The sequence below is a fragment of the Somniosus microcephalus genome, unplaced genomic scaffold, assembly GCF_052327205.1.
Source record: "Somniosus microcephalus isolate GS21.2 unplaced genomic scaffold, FLI_Smic_1.0 unresolved_chr1, whole genome shotgun sequence".
NCBI lineage: Eukaryota > Metazoa > Chordata > Chondrichthyes > Squaliformes > Somniosidae > Somniosus > Somniosus microcephalus.
This window is the reverse complement of record NW_028225179.1, coordinates 11,424,613-11,440,829: the sequence shown is the minus strand read 5'-3', so window position 1 is coordinate 11,440,829 and position 16,217 is coordinate 11,424,613. Positions and strand designations below refer to the sequence as shown.

The following is a 16,217-nucleotide window of genomic DNA, read 5'->3' as shown; positions in this document are numbered from 1 at the left end:
TTACAGGGCTTGACAGGGTAGATGCAGGGAGGATGTTTCCCCTGGCTGGAGAGTCTAGAACCAGGGGTCACAGTCTCAGAATAAGGGGTCGGCCATTTAGGACTGAGATGAGGAGAAATTTCTTCACTCAGAGGGTGGTGAATCTTTGGAATTCTCTGCCCCAGAGGGCTGTGGAGGCTCAGTCATTGAGTATAATCAAGGCTGAGATCAATAGATTTTTGGACTCATGGGGATTCGAGGGATATGGGGATCGGGCGGGAAGGTGGAGATGAGGTAGAAGATCAGCCATGATCTTATTGAATGGCGGAGCAGGCTCGAAGGGCCGAATGGCCTGCTCCTGCTCCTATTTCTTATGTTCTTAAGAAAGCTGTTTGCTATAACCTGCTGCCCCACGACAAATACACAGAGGATTTCAGTTACGTGGAGAGACTGGAGAAGCTGGGATTGTTCTCCTTGGAGCAGAGAAGGTGCAGCGGAGATTTAACAGAGGTGTTCAAAACATGAAGGGTTTTGATAGAGTAAATAGGAGCATGGGAACAGGAGGAGGCCATTCAGCCCCTCCAGCCTGTTCCACCATTCAATGAGATCATGGCCGATCTGTGTCTTAACTCCACCCACCTGCCTTGGCTCCATATCCCTTTGCTCCCTTGTCTAGCAAAAATCTATCGCTCTGGGATTTAAAATGATTAATTGAGCTGGCATCGACTGCTTTCTGTGGGAGAGGGTTCCACACTTCTACCACCCTTTGTGTGAAGAAGTGTTTCCCAACTTCTCTCCTGAATGGCCTGGCTCTGATTTTAAGGTGATGTCCCCTTGTCCTCGACTCCCCCACCGGCAGAAAAATTTATCTCTCTACTCTACCAATTCCTTTCAAAATCCTAAAATCCTCAATCACTCCTTAACCTTCGAGATTCCAGGGAACACAAGCCTAGTTTATGTAATCTCTCCCTCATAATCTAACCGTTGGAGCCCGGGTAACATTCTGGTCAATCTGCGCTGCACTCCTTCCAAGGCCAAAATATCCTTTCTGAGGTGCGGTGCCCAGAACTGTACACAGTGCTCCAGGGAGTTCCTGGGAGTTAATGTGCGTAGGTCGCTGAAGGTGGCGGGACATATTGAGAGAGTGGTTAACAAAGCATATGGGATCTTGGGCTTCATAAATAGAGGTATTGAGTCCAAAAGTAGAGAAGTTATGCTGAACCTTTATAAAGCGCTGGTTAGGCCACAACTGGAGTATTGCGTCCAGGTCTGGTCACCACACTTCAGGAAGGATGTGAAGGCCCTTAAGAGGGTGCAGAGGAGATTTACCAGAATGGTTCTGGGGATGGGGGATCTTAGCTACAAGGACAGGTTGGAGAAGCTGGATTTGTTTTCATTAGAGCAAAGGGGGTTGAGGGGTGATTTGATAGAGGTGTACAAGATTATGATGGGTTTGGATAGGCTAGACAGGGAAAGGCTGTTCCCACTGGTTGATGGTACAAGGACTAGGGGACACAGATTTAAGATTTTGGGCAAGAGATACAGGGGGGATGTGAGGAAAAACTTTTTTACGCAGCCAGTGGTGATGACCTGGAACTCGCTGCCGACGGAAGTGGTGGAAGCGGAGACACTCAATGTTTTCAAGGGGAGACTGGATAGGCACTTGAGGGAAATAAACTTGCAGGGCTACGGGGATAGAGCGGGGGAGTGGGACTGACTGGATTGTATACAGAGAGCCGGCACGGACTCGATGGGCCGAATGGCCTCCTTCTGTGCCGTTATGACTCTCTGGGGTCTAACCAGGGCTTTGTATAGCTGTAGCTTATAAGGAGAAACTGTTTCCAGTGGCAGGAGGGTCGGTAACCAGAGGACACAGATATAAGGTCATTGACAAAAGAACCAGAGGCGAGGTGAGGAGAATTTTATTGACGCAGCGAGTTGTTGTGATCTGGAATGCGCTGCCTGAAAGGGCGGTGGAAGCAGAGTCAATAATAACGTTCACTGGGGAATTGGATAAATACTTGAAGGGGAAACATTTTCAGGGCTATGGGGAAAGAGCAGGGGAGTGGGACTAAATGGAGAGCTCTTTCAAAGAGCCGGCACAGGCACGATGGGCTGAATGGCCTCCTTCTGTGCTGTATGATTCTAGGAGCCACTCCTAGAGTGGAGTGGTGCCCGCAGGGATCGCTTGGCAGGAAATTGGGAGGAGGTGGTTCACACGCAGACAGCACCTGATTTCGAGACGCTGTCCTTTTAAAATTGGCCCTCCACACGCAAGGAGGGACTCGGTTCCTTTAATGAAAATCACATTGAAAAGAAGAGTCATAGAGTCATAGAGTTTTACAGCACAGAAAGAGGCCCTTCAGCCCATCGTGTCTGCGCCGTCTATCAAGCCCTGTCCAATCTAATCCCATTTTCCAGCATTTGGTCCGTAGCCTTGTATGCAATGGCATTTCAAGTGCTCATCCAAATGCTTCTTGAATGTTGTGAGGGTTCCTGCCTCTACCACTCTTTCAGGCAGTGAGTTCCAGACTCCAACCACCCTCTGGGTGAAAAAGTTCCTCCTCAAATCCCCTCCAAACCTCCTGCCCCTTACCCTGAATCTATGCCCCCTTGTTATTGGCCCCCCTACTAAGGGGAAAAGTTCCTCTTTATCTACCCTATCTATGCCCCTCATCATTTTGTACACCTCAATCAGGTCCCCCCTCAGCCTTCTTTGCTCCAAGGAAAACAACCCCAGCCTGTTTAGTCTTTCTTCATAGCTGAGGCGCTCCATCCCAGGTAACATTCTGGTGAATCTTCTCTGCACCCTCTCCAAAGCAATCACATCCTTCCTATAGTGAGGCGACCAGAACTGCACACAGTACTCCAGCTGTGGCCTTACCAGCGTTTTGTACAGCTCCATCATAACCTCCCTGCTCGTATATTCCATGCCTCGGCTAATGAAGGCAAGTATCCCATATGCCTTTTTAACCACCTTATCTACCTGATCCGCTGCCTTCAGAGATCTATGTACATGTACACCAAGGTCCCTCTGACCCTCTGTACTTCCTAGGGTCCTACCACTCATTGTGTATTCCCTTGCCTTATTTGTCCATCCAAAATGCATCACCTCGCACTTTTCAGGGTTAAATTCCATTTGCCACTTTTCCGCCCATCTGACCAACCCGTTTATATCGTCCTGTAGCCGGAGGCTTTCCTCCTCGCAATTTACCACCCCACCAATTTTCGTGTCATCTGCGAACTTACTGATCATACCTTTTACATTCTCATCCAAATCATTTATGTAGATCACAAACAGCAAGGGACCCAGCACCGATCCCTGAGGTATCCCACTGGACACAGGCTTCCAGTCACAAAAGCAACCTTCGACCATCACCCTCTGCCTCCTGCCACTCAGCCAGTTTAGGATCCAACGTGCCAAGGCACCCTGGATCCCATGGGCTATTACCTTCTTGACCAGTCTCCTATGCGGGACTTTGTCAAAAGCCTTACTGAAGTCCATGTATACCACATCCACAGCATTTCCCTCATCCACACACCTTGTCACCCCCTCGAAAAATTCAATCAGATTGGTCAGACATGATTTACCCTTGACAAAGCCATGCTGACTATCCCCGATTAATCCTTGCCTCTCCAAGTGGAGACTAATTTTGTCCCTCAGAATTTTTTCCAATAATTTCCCCACCACAGATGTTAGGCTCACTGGCCTGTAATTCCCTGGTTTATCCCTGCTACCCTTCTTGAATAATGGTACTACGTTAGCTGTTCTCCAGTCCTCTGGTATATCCCCTGTGGCCATAGAGGTTCTGAAAATTTGTGTCAGAGCCCCTGCAATCTCCTCCTTTGCCTCACACAGCAGCCTGGGATACATCTCGTCTGGGCCTGGGGATTTATCCACTTTTTGGCCTGCTAAAACCGCTAGTACCTCCTCCCTCTCGATGCTAATATGTTCAAGTATATCACAGTCCCCTTGCCCGATTTCTATGTCTACATCGTCTTCCTCCATAGTGAACACAGATGCAAAAAATTCATTTAAAACCCCGCCTACATCATCTGGCTCTACACACAGATTGCCACTTTGGTCCCTAATGGGCCCTACCCTTTCCCTGGTTATCCTCTTGCCCTTAATATACTTATAAAACATCTTAGGATTTTCCTTTATTTTGCTCGCCAGTGTTATTTCATGGCCCCTCCTCGCTCTCCTAATTTCTTTTTTAAATATGCCCCTGCACTTTTTATACTCCTCTAGGGCTTCCTCCGTCTTTAGTCTTTTGTAACTGCCAAAAGCCCCCCTTTTTTTCCTAATACATTTTTGTATATCCCTTGTCATCCAAGGTTCCCTTTGCTTGTTGGTACCACCCTTGACCTTTACGGGAACATGTTGGCGTTGTACTCTCTCTATTTCCCTTCTGAAAGTCTCCCACTGCTTTGATGTGGATTTTCCTATAAGTAGCTGCTCCCAGTCCACTTTGGCCAGATCCTGCCTTATCATATTAAAATCGGCCTTCCCCCAATTTAGAACCCTTATTTCCGGGCCGTCTTTGTCTTTTTCCATGACCACCTTAAATCTCACCGAATTATGGTCACTGTCGCCAAAATGCTCTCCTACTGACACTTCCACCACTTGCCCGGCTACATTCCCTAGAATTAGGTCCAGTACCGCCCCCTCTCTTGTAGGACTTTCTACACGCTGGCTCAAAAAGCTCTCCTGGATGCACTTTAAGAATTCTGCACCCTCTAAGCCTTTCACACTCTGACTATCCCAATTAATATTGGGGAAGTTGAAATCCCCCACTATTATTACCCTATTATTTTCGCACTTCTCTGAGATTTGCCTACATATCTGTTCCTCTATGTCCCCCTGACTGTTTGGGGGCCTATAGTACACTCCCAGCAAAGTGCTTGCCCCCTTTTTGTTTTTAAGTTCTACCCATATGGCCTCATTAGAGGAACCCGCTAATATATCATCCCTCCTTACAGCAGTAATTGACTCCTTAATTAATATTGCAATACCCCCTCCCCTTTTACACCCCCTGTCTCGCCTGAAGATTCTATACCCCGGAATATTGAGCTGCCAGTCCTGACCCTCCCTCAACCATGTCTCCGTGATAGCAACAATATCGTACTCCCATGTGTTCAACAACAACTTCAGTTCATCCACCTTATTTGCAAGACTCCTTGCATTAAAATAAATGCCTTCCAGCCTTGCCATATTCCCTTTTGCCTTCACATATTTGCTCTGCCTTCCCAGCTGACTTGTTTTTTCCTCCGTATTTGGCTGTAATTCACCCCCTACTATAGCTCCACTCTGTATCCCATCCCCCTGCCAAGTTAGTTTAAACCCCCACCAACAGTGCTAGCAAACCTCCCCGCAAGGATATTGGTCCCCCTCTGGTTCAGGTGTAAACCGTCCGACTTGTACAAGTCCCACCTTTCCCAGAAGCAGACCCAGTGATCCAGGAAACTAAAGCCCTCCCTCCTGCACCAACTCTTTAGCCACGCATTCATCTGTTCTATCTTCCTATTCCTATACTCACTGGCACGTGGCACCGGGAGTAATCCAGAGATTACAAACTTTGAGGTCCTGCTCTTTAATCTTCTACCTAGCTCCCTAAATTCTTGCTGCAGGACCTCATCCCTCTTTTTACCTATGTCGTTGGTACCAATGTGGTCCCTGTCCCTTTAAGAGCCCTCTGCCCACCACTCCTACCTTTTTAGTGAAGTCTTTGAAATTAATAATAAAAGTTCATGCAGAAAAAATGTGAGTGTGTCTCTGACTGTATTTTAGTGAGTATCTGTGTCTGTCTGACTGTATGTGTGTGTCTGTGTAGAATAGCATCATAGAATGATACAGCACAGAAGGAGGCCATTCGGCCCATCGTGCCTGTGCCGGCTCTTTGAAAGACCGATCCAATTAATCCCACTCCCCCTGCTCTTTCCCCAAAGCCCTGTAAATGTTTTCCCTTCAAGTATTTACCTCAATCTCTTTTGAATTATAATATTGAATCTGCTTCCACCGCCCTTTCAGGCAGTGCATTCCAGATCACAACAACTGGTGTAAAAAAATGTTTCCTCATGTCACCTCTGGTCTTTTGCCAATCGCCTTAAATCTGGTTTCTGTCCCTTCAGCCATTGGAAACGGTTTCTCCTTATTTACTCTCTCAAAATCCATCCTGATTTTGAACAACTCTATCAAATCTCCTCTTAGTCTTCTCTGCTTAAGGAGAACAACCCCAGCTTCTCCCGTCTCTCCACGTAACTCAAGTCCCTCATCCCTGGTCCCATTCTCGTCAATTTCTTCTGCACCCTCTCCAAGGCCTTGACATCCTTCCTAAAGTGTGGTGCCCAGCGGAAGCCTAGCCAGTGTTTTATAAAGGCTTAGGATAACCTGCTTGCTTTTGTACTCTATTCCTCTATTAATAAAGTCAAGGATCCTGTATGCTTTTTTAACAGGCTTCTCAACTTGTCCTGCCACCTTCTAAGATTTGTGTACATACCCCCTGAGGCCTCTCTGTTCCTGCACCCTCTTTAAAACTGGACCATTTAGTTTATATTGCCTCTCCTCATTCTTCCTACCAAAGTGAATCACATCACACTTCTCTACATTAAATTTAATCTGCCATGTTTCTGCCCATTTCACCAGTCTGGCTACATCCTCCTGAAGTCTGTTACTATCCTCATTGTTTGCTACATTTCCGAGTATCGTGTCATCTGTAAATTTTGAAATTTTGCCCTGGATCCCCAAGTCCAGGTCATTAATATATATCAAAAAAAGCAGTGGTCTGAATCAATGTTCACGTTAAGTTGCGCAGCCACGCAGTGGTCTGGAGGTCCTGCGCAGCCGGCTCACCGCCCTATAAATGGAATAAACGCGCATGCGCGGAAATTTGAATGGGCCGTGCAGCCCGTTAAAGGGGCCACACACCTCAAAAAAAGAGGGAACATTGATCCTAATACCGACCCCTGGGGAACATCACTGTTTACCTCCCTCCAGTCTGAAAAGAAACCGTTCATCACTACTCTCTGCTTTCTGTCCCTTGGCAGAAAATTGGGAGGGGGCGAGAGCAAACAGCACCTGATTTCTCGCCAAGCACTCACGGGAGCAGGGGATTTGCCCTACTGTAAATGTCAGTCTCTTAAATATACATTATAAACAGGGAGACGCTGTCCCTTTAAAATTGGTCATCCACGGGGACGCGGTCCCTTTAATGAAAACTCATAGAAAAAGAGCGCCTGTCCCTTTAAGAGAACCCCCACCACTCCCTTATTTCTCTTAAAGTGCTTGAAATTAATAATTAAAAACGCAGAAAATTAATATTTAAAAAATTAATTCAGGCAGAAAAAGTATTTTTACTCACATTTGCTCCACAGGGTTTCTTGTTTCTGTTTCATCAATTTAAAAACGAACTGCTTTTTTTATGATCAGCCATGATTGCATTGAATGGCGGAGGAGGCTCGAGGGGCCGAATGGCCGACTCCTGCTCCTATCTTCTATGTTTCTCTGTTTAAAACAAGTATCTTCTGTAAAATAAAATTAGTTTGAGCTGTAAACTGGGAAAGGAACATGAAAAATAAACTTTCCCAGGATCACAGATTCTGACCAGGCCGCTTTACAAAATGGCAGCGGCCCAGGTCCCGCCTGCTCCTTCGCCGCGATTGGTTGGAGGACCAAAGCCCCTCGGTCGGTCCTCCAGGCTCCGCCTCCCCTCGGTCATTGGTGGAGAGCTCAGTGTCAGTCGGTGCACGCCGGTGACGTCGTGACATTGCAGGGTGGTCGGTTGGAGCAGGCGGGAAATTAAATTCATTTAAATTAAATCTCCCGTCAGCCTCCTCTGTCCCACTCAGCCGGCGCAAGTCCCGCCCCTCGCGCTCCCCGATTGGTTGGAGGACCCGCCGCCGGCTCGCTCTTCCAGCCCCGGCCACTGGGCGCCGCTAGTCCCGCCCCTCGGCCTCCCCGATTGGTTGGCGGACCCACTGCCCGCTCGCTCCTCCAGCCCCACCCACTGGGTGCCGCTAGTCCCGTCCCTCGGGCTCCCCGATTGGTTGGAGGACCCGCCGCCCGCTCGCTCCTCCAGCCCCACCCACTGGGTGCCGCTAGTCCCGCCCCTCGGGCTCCCCGATTGATTGGAGGACCCGCCGCCGGCTCGCTCCTCCAGCCCCGCCCCGCTCGCTCCCTATTGGTGGGAAGCTGCCGTCAATTAGGCCGCGGGCCCGGGTGACGTGTCCCCGAGGAGATCACGTGTACCGTCCAAGTGCCGCCGCTCGGTCCGGGGCCTCGCGGACTCTGAGGTTTTTCTATTTCTCTCTATTCTCTCCCGATCCACCCCGCGCCATTCTCCACCCAATCGGAGCGGAGAAAACTCACTTCGCGTCACCGATCGCGACTCTGGAACCGACACCAAGGCCTTTCCCCGGAATGGCCCCGCGCCGACTCCGTCCGAGAGGATCCGAGTGCGCAGGCGGAGGCGCAGCTCCGAGTGGGGGAGGGGGGTTGGTGTCCTCTGGGCATGCGCGGTTGTTGCCCTTGCGAACCGGGAGGGGTCGCTGTGTCGGACTTGACCCAAACCGCCGCTCCCTGTGCGCATGCGCGGACTCTCGGCTGTCAATCAACCAACCGCCAGAAGAGGTCGCTGGTGAGACCAGTGAAGGAAGAAAGACTTGCATTTATATAGCGCCTTTCACCATTAACGGACGTCCCAAAGTACTTTACAGCCAATGAAGTACTTTTGAAGTGCAGTCACTGTTGTAATGTAGGAAACGTGGCAGTCAGTTAGCGCACAGCAAGCTCCCACAAACAGCAATGTGATAATGACCAGATAATCTATCATTTTTTATGTTGATTGAGGGATAAACATTGGCTCGGACACTGGGGATAATTCCCCTGCTCTTTCCCACATTACAACAGTGACTACTTCATTGTAGTACTTCATTGGCTGTAAAGCACTTTAGGATATCTGGTGGCACTATATAAATGCAAGTCTTTCTTTCCTGAAATAATGCCATGGGATCTTTTACATCCACCTGAGAGAGCAAACAGGGCCTCAATTTAACATCTCATCCGAAAGACGGCAACTCCGACAGTGCCGCACTCCCTCAGCACTGCACTGGAGTGTCAGCCTGGATTTTTGTGCTCAAGTCTCTGGAGTGGGACCATGAACCCACAACTTCCTGACTCAGAGGCGAGAGTGCTGCCCACTGAGCCACTGGCTGACGCTAAAGGGCAAGCAGTTCTGACGAATGGTCATCGACCTGAAACGTTAACTCTCTTTCTCTCTCCACAGATGCTGCCTGACCTGCTGAGTATTTCCAGCATTTTCTGTTTTTATTAAAGAAACGAGGGAGTGATTGCTGACGGGAAGAATGTTGGGTCGTCCTGCACATGCGCACCTCCCTGGCGGCTGAGGCGAAACACCGACTCGCCCCCAGCTGAGCCGCTCACGTGTACCAGATGTTGTGGCTCCGCACGCGCGCCCGATGTTCCAACCGCGGGGTTTTGTGCGCTGAGCATGCGTGTTGCGGACCGATCGGGACGGGCGATTGTAGAGCAGGAGGGAGAGCACGGGGGCCATGAGCACATGCGCAGGACTCAGAGTCAACAGAGCACTTTCTGCAGAGCCGGGGGCTTCTGGGTATTACAGCCACCATTACTGCTGATCCTTTCATCCAACCTGTGCAGCAGCTGGGGCCTGAAAATCAGCTTCACTGCCCCTAGGTTCGGAAAGGGGGAAATTAAACAACAGTTTGCCTCTGATCCTTTTCTGATCTCAATTTACAGGGTTATAGAAGTGGAGCAGTTACAGGCGGGAAGCTCAGACCAAACATCACGTCAAGATCTGACAGAGTCGCTGGATTCATCAGGACCTGAATATCATCGGCCTTTTCACATGGAAGGAGAGAGCAGGGATCGCAACGCAGACAAACCGCACACGTGTTCAGTGTGTGGACACGGATTCAGCCGATCGCCTGACCTGGTGAGACACGTGCACCGTCACACCGGGGAGAAACCGGGTAAAGGTGGGAACGGCGAGAAGGGCTTCAGTTCCCCGTCTGCATTGAAAGTTCAATGGCGCAGTCACACCAGGGACAGTCTGTTCACCTGCTCCGTGTGTGGAAAGGGATTTGTTTTTTCATCCCACCTGCAAACACACCAGGGAGTTCACACTGGGGAGAGACCATTTCAGTGTCCTGACTGTGGGAAGAGCTTTAAAAGCGCTCAGTATCTGAAGGGACACCAGCTTGTTCACACTGAGGAGAGACCATTTCAATGTTCTGACTGTGGGAAGAGCTTTAAAAGCCCCGGGGAACTGAAGCAACACCAACTTGTCCACACTGATGAGAGACCATTTCAATGTTCTGACTGTGGGAAGAGCTTTAAAAGTGCTCAGTATCTGAAAGGACACCAGCTTGTTCACACTGATGAGAGACCATTTCAATGTTCTGACTGTGGGAAGAGCTTTAAAAGCCCCCGGGAGCTGAAGGGACACTGGCTCCTACACACTGGGGAGAGGCCGTGCACCTGCTCCGTGTGTGGGAAGGGATTCGCTCAGTCATCCAACCTGCTGGTACACCAGCGAGTTCACACTGGGGAGAGGCCGTTCACCTGCTCCGTATGTGGGAAGGGATTCATTCAGTCATCCAACATGCTGGTACATCAGCGAGTTCACACTGGGGAGAGACAGTTCACCTGCTCCGTGTGTGGGAAGGGATTTACTAAGTCATCCAACCTGCTGACACATCAGCGAGTTCACACTGACGAGAGGCCCTTTAAATGTTCTGACTGTGGGAAGAGCTTTATAAGCTCCGGGGAGCTGAAGGGACACCAGCAAGTTCACACTGGGGAGAGTCTCTTTCAATGTTCTGAGTGTGGGAAGAGTTTTAAAAGCTCCCGGGAGCTCAAGAGACACCAACACCTACACACTGGGGAGAGGCCATTCACCTACTCCGTGTGTGGGAAGGGATTCACTCAGTCATCCAACATGCTGGTACATCAGCGAGTTCACACTGGGGAGAGACAGTTCACCTGCTCCGTGTGTGGGAAGGGATTTACTAAGTCATCCAACCTGCTGACACATCAGCGAGTTCATACTGACGAGAGGCCCTTTAAATGTTCTGACTGTGGGAAGAGCTTTAAAAGCTCCGGGGAGCTGAAGACACACCAATACCTACACACTGGGGAGAGGCTGTTCACCTGCTCCGTGTGTGGGAAGGGATTCGCTCGGCCCTCCAACCTGCTGGTACACCAGCGAGTTCACACTGACGAGAGGCCCTTTAAATGTTCTGACTGTGGGAAGAGCTTTATAAGCTCCGGGGAGCTGAAGGGACACCAGCAAGTTCACACTGGGGAGAGACTCTTTCAATGTTCTGAGTGTGGGAAGAGTTTTAAAAGCTCCCGGGAGCTCAAGAGACACCAACACCTACACACTGGGGAGAGGCCATTCACCTGCTCCGTGTGTGGGAAGGGATTCACTCAGTCATCCTACCTGCTGGTACATCAGCGAGTTCACACTGGGGAGAGACCGTTCACTTGCTCCGTGTGTGGGAAGGGATTCACTCAGTCATCCAACTTGCTGAAACACCAGCGACTTCACACTGATCATAAAATCTAACAGTACAGAAGGAGGTGATTCCGCCCATCGTGTCTTTGAAAGAGTTGTCCAATTTAGTCCCACACCCCAGCTTTATCCCCAGAACTCTGCAAACTAGTCCTCTTCAAGGACTCGTCCAATTACTGTTTGAAAGTTCCTGTGGAACCTGACTCCAGCATCCTTTCAGATGGTGCGTTCCAGATCTGGACAACCCTCTGTATGAAAACAATTCTCCTCATTTCACGTATAGTTCTTTTAGTAACTATTTTAAATCTGTGACCTTTGGTTACCAACCCACTTGCCAGAGTGAACAGTTTCTCCCTACTTGCTCGATCAAAACCCCTCATCATTTTGAACACCTCTATCAGGTCTCCTCTTAACCTTCTCTGCTCTAAGGGGAACAATCCCAGCTTCTCCAGTCTCTCCACATAACTGAAGTCCCTCATCCCTGGTACCATCCTGGTCAACCTCCTCTGTACCCTCTCCAAGGCCTTGACATCCTTCCTAAAGTGTGGTGCCCAGAACTGTACACAAGACTCCAGCTGAGGCCAAAACCCTGCAGCTGTACAAAACCCTGGTTAGACCACACCTGGAGCACTGTGAGCAGTTCTGGGCATCACACCTTAGGAAGGATATATTGGCCTTGGAGGGAGTGCAGCGTAGGTTTACCAGAATGATACCTGGACTTCAAGGGTTAAGTTACGAGGAGGGATTACACAAATTAGGGTTGTATTCCCTGGAATTTAGAAAGTTAAGGGGTGATCTGATCGAAGTTTTCAGGATATTAAGGGGAACAGATAGGGTAGATAGAGAGAAACTATTTCCGCTGGTTGGGGATTCTAGGACTGGGGACATAGTCTAAAAATTAGAGCCAGACCTTTCAGGAGTGAAATTAGGAAACATTTCTACACACAAAGGGTGGTAGAAGTTTGGAACTCTCTTCCGCAAACAGCAATTGATGCTCGATCAATTGTTAATTTTAAATCTGAGATTGATAGGTTTTTGTTACCCAAAGGTATTAAGGGATATGGGCCAAAGGCGGGTGTATGGAGTTAGGCCACAGATCAGCCATGATCTCGTTGAATGGCGGAACAGGCTCGAGGGGCTGAATGGCCTCCTCCTGTCCTATGTTCCTAACTAGTGATTTGTAAAGGTTTAGTGTAACTTCCTTGTTTTTGTTTTCAATGGCACTATTTACAAAGCCAAGTATCCCATACGCTTTCTGAACCGCCTCACCAACTTGCCGTGGCACTTTCAAAGACTTGTGAATATGGACCCCCAGGTCCCTCTGCTCTTGCACCCCCTCAAACTAGTCCCATTTAGATTATACGGCCTCTCCCTGTTGTTTCTCCCAAAGTGCATCACTTCACACTTATCCTCATTTAATTTCATCTGCCTTGTGTCTGCTCATTTCACAGCCTGTCTCTGTCCTTCTGAAGTCTGCTACTACTACACTCACAAAACGTGGCAACATAGTAAATAGTATCATCTGTAAACTTTGAAATTGTTCACCTATACCCAAGTCCAGGTCATTTATATATAACAAGAAAAGCAATGGTCCTAATCCTGACCCCTGGGGGAACCCACTGCATACTTCCCTCCAGTCAGAAAAACATCCCTCAGCACTGCTCACTGCCTCCTCTCCCTTAGCCAATTATATACCCAAATTACCATCAGCCCTTTAATTCCCTCTTCTTCTATTTTCAGAGTAAGTCTCTTATGTGGTATTTTATCAAATGCCTTTTGATAGTCCATATATATAACATCTACTGCACTACCTTCATCAACCCTCTGTCAGTTCATCAGAGAACTCAATCAGGTTAATCAGACACGATTTACCTTTAACAAATCCATACTGGCTGCCCCTTATTAATCCATGCTTCTCCAAGTGAGAATTAATTTTGTCTTTGACAATGGTCTCTAGTCGTTCACCCACCACTGTAGGGGTCGCAAAATCCCCCAGCCCCCGAAGATCGGGAAATATTAATCCACATCATAGACGAAGACTTGTGTGATTTAAATTGTCTCTGGGTTGGACAATGTTTTAAAACATACCCAGAACCGCAAAAGGCTGTGTTGAAAAGCTCGTAAGCTAGGCAGCACTTGGACACTGGAATCAAAGAACTTTGTGAAAATCACACACTTTAAGATTGTACATTTTATTAAAAGATGTACTCTTGAGTTTTGGACTGTTTAAATTGCCCAGGGCATAAAAATGGCTGAACAGACCTCATGGAAACAGAATTTTAAAAGGCAGCAGAAAAGGACAGACAGGCTGTTAGCATATGAAAAGCTCAGCGCTGCCCTGTAGTAAGTTTGAATGCAGCCCGAGCTGTCAGTCACCCTGTGGTATTGGGCGGGTCCGGTAACCTACAAGTTGCTTGTTTACACTGGGGAGTAGCCCGTTTGAATCAGCCAATCATCGGACAGCAAGCACAATGGGTTGTTTACAGACATCCATTTACTGAAATTGACTCTACTATGTGATGTCTCCATGTATGAATGGAAGAAGTTAAAAGCCCTTCTCTTGTGTATTCGGACTTTTCGGCGTGAAATTGCGCACGGACCTTTTCGGTGCGAAAACAGCAGGGACTCCCAGGGTATAAAGATTAAGCCCAGGAAGTCCTCTGCCCCCTTTTTTGTCTCTTACTCTTTGGACTGCAGGTGAGCAAGGTTTTGACCCACTAGCAAGACAATCTAGTGAGAAGTAAAGGGGTGGTCATTTAAGGGAAATGTTGCTAAGATTGTACGGTTAACATTGTAGCCATTTATCCCTCGTTTTTGCCGTCTGCCTTCCCCTGTTAAGCAATTTTACCATGATTACTTTGATCGTGTGGTGTAGTTTCTTTAGTTTTAATAAAATTTCACTTTCTTGCATCCAGACCATTTGTCCGTTTTTAATATATCATTAATTATAAGTTCCTCAAGTCAGAACTGGAGGCGGGGGGGATTTAGCGATTCAAAACCGCTGATTGGAATTGGTCACAGTGCAGTGGCAAAGGCTGCCTGACCAGGTAAATTACCATAAACCAGGTAAAGGATGCCCACCTACACCACTGACATTAGACTGATTGGCCTGTAGTTACCAGGTTTATCCCTCTTCCCTTTTTTTAAACAGGGTGTAACACTTGCAATCCTCCAGTCATCTGACACCACTCCCATATATCTGAGGGAGAGTGAAAGATTGTGGTCGGAGCTTCTGCTATCTCCACCCTAGCTTCCCTCAGCAATCTAGGATGCATCCACCTGGACTGGGTGACTTGTTAACTTTGAGTGATGACAACCTATTTACCACCTCCTTTCTATCCATTTTTATCCAATTTCTCTACTCCTCCCTCCTCTACTGCGACATGAACTTCATCCTCTTCTTTTGTGAAGACAGATGCGAAGTACTCATTCAGTACCTGTGGTAAACCACTGTTTGTATTCCACTGTGTACATGCCTGTACATGTCTCGGCTGACTCCTCCCACGAGTCCAGGTATAAAGGTGACTGCTCCACAGTCCCTCTGTATTCTGGACCGGTCGACCACTCGAGGCACACCTTCATTCTCTTGTTAATAAAAGCCTGTTAATTACTCGCTTAATCTCAGTCTTTTGAGTTATTGATAGCGCATCAATTTTATTAACAAGATTTTTATAATGGAGAAGATCCTCACACCAGCTTGCCTGGACTTAGATCATCGGGAGGCGGACTCATCCACCAAGTTTACTCACTGGCTTAGGTGTTTTGAAAAATTTCTGATCGCCTCCGCTGAAACGGTCAAATCGGACGAGGACAAACTGGATGTCCTGACCTCCAAAGTGAACCACCGAGTGTACTCGGTCATCCAGGACGCGACCTCGTACGCGGATGCTATCAAGCTCCTCAAGGACCAGTACACGCGCCCAGTGAACGAGGTGTACGCTAGGCACCTCCTGGGGAGTCGCAAACAACAACCTAGGGAATCGACCGAGGAATACCTTCAGGCACTGTCTGTGCTTGGCCGGGCCTGTGGCTGTAAGGATGTAAAGGCCGCCGTGTACACAGAGGAACTTATCCGGGACGCTTTTGTAGCGGGCCACAGGTCCAATTACACCCGACAGCGACTGTTGGAGCAGAGTGACCTCGATCTCAACAAGGCCTCTGAACTCACACTATCATTGGACGCAGCCTACCGGGGCATGGACGCCTACTCCTCTGCACCGTGGATGCCGCGGGGAACGACAGCCTGGGACACGGTAGGACCGTCTCATAGCGCCGTGCCACCCCAGCCACATCCCAGCAACGGCCCAACTACCGCAGCAGTGTCCCAAGGCCAGACAGCAGTGCCCCAAGGCCAGAAATGCTACTTCTGTGGCCAGGCCAAACACCCCAGAGCGCGCTGCCCGGCGAAAAATGCGATCTGCTCGGGCTGCGGGAAGAAAGGACACTACGCCAGCGTCTGCAGGGCCAAAGCCACCCCGAACCCCAGCAGCGCCGCGTGTGGGCCGTGCGGGCCGCCATCTTGGGCCCCCCCAGCCATGTGCGAACCACCGGAACAGCAGCCATTTTGGACGCCTCCAGCCACACGGGGATCATGGACGCCGCCATCTTGGATGACAGCCGGGACGCAGCAGGCCCCCAACACCGCCTCATCTGATACCCGCAGCGACACACCGACCCCTACGC

General features: G+C 49.0%; 1 protein-coding gene across 1 annotated transcript in view; it reads left to right on the top strand.

The window, feature by feature from the left end:
• Window positions 1–16,217, top strand: part of LOC147093435 (uncharacterized) — a 104,029-nt gene that overhangs the window by 40,577 nt on the left and 47,235 nt on the right. Inside the window, exons 2-3 of the mRNA XM_085974211.1 lie at window positions 10,238–10,443; window positions 10,603–11,351. Of these exons, the coding sequence (XP_085830337.1) occupies window positions 10,238–10,443; window positions 10,603–11,351 (955 nt within the window). The remainder of the gene's footprint in view (window positions 1–10,237; window positions 10,444–10,602; window positions 11,352–16,217) is intronic.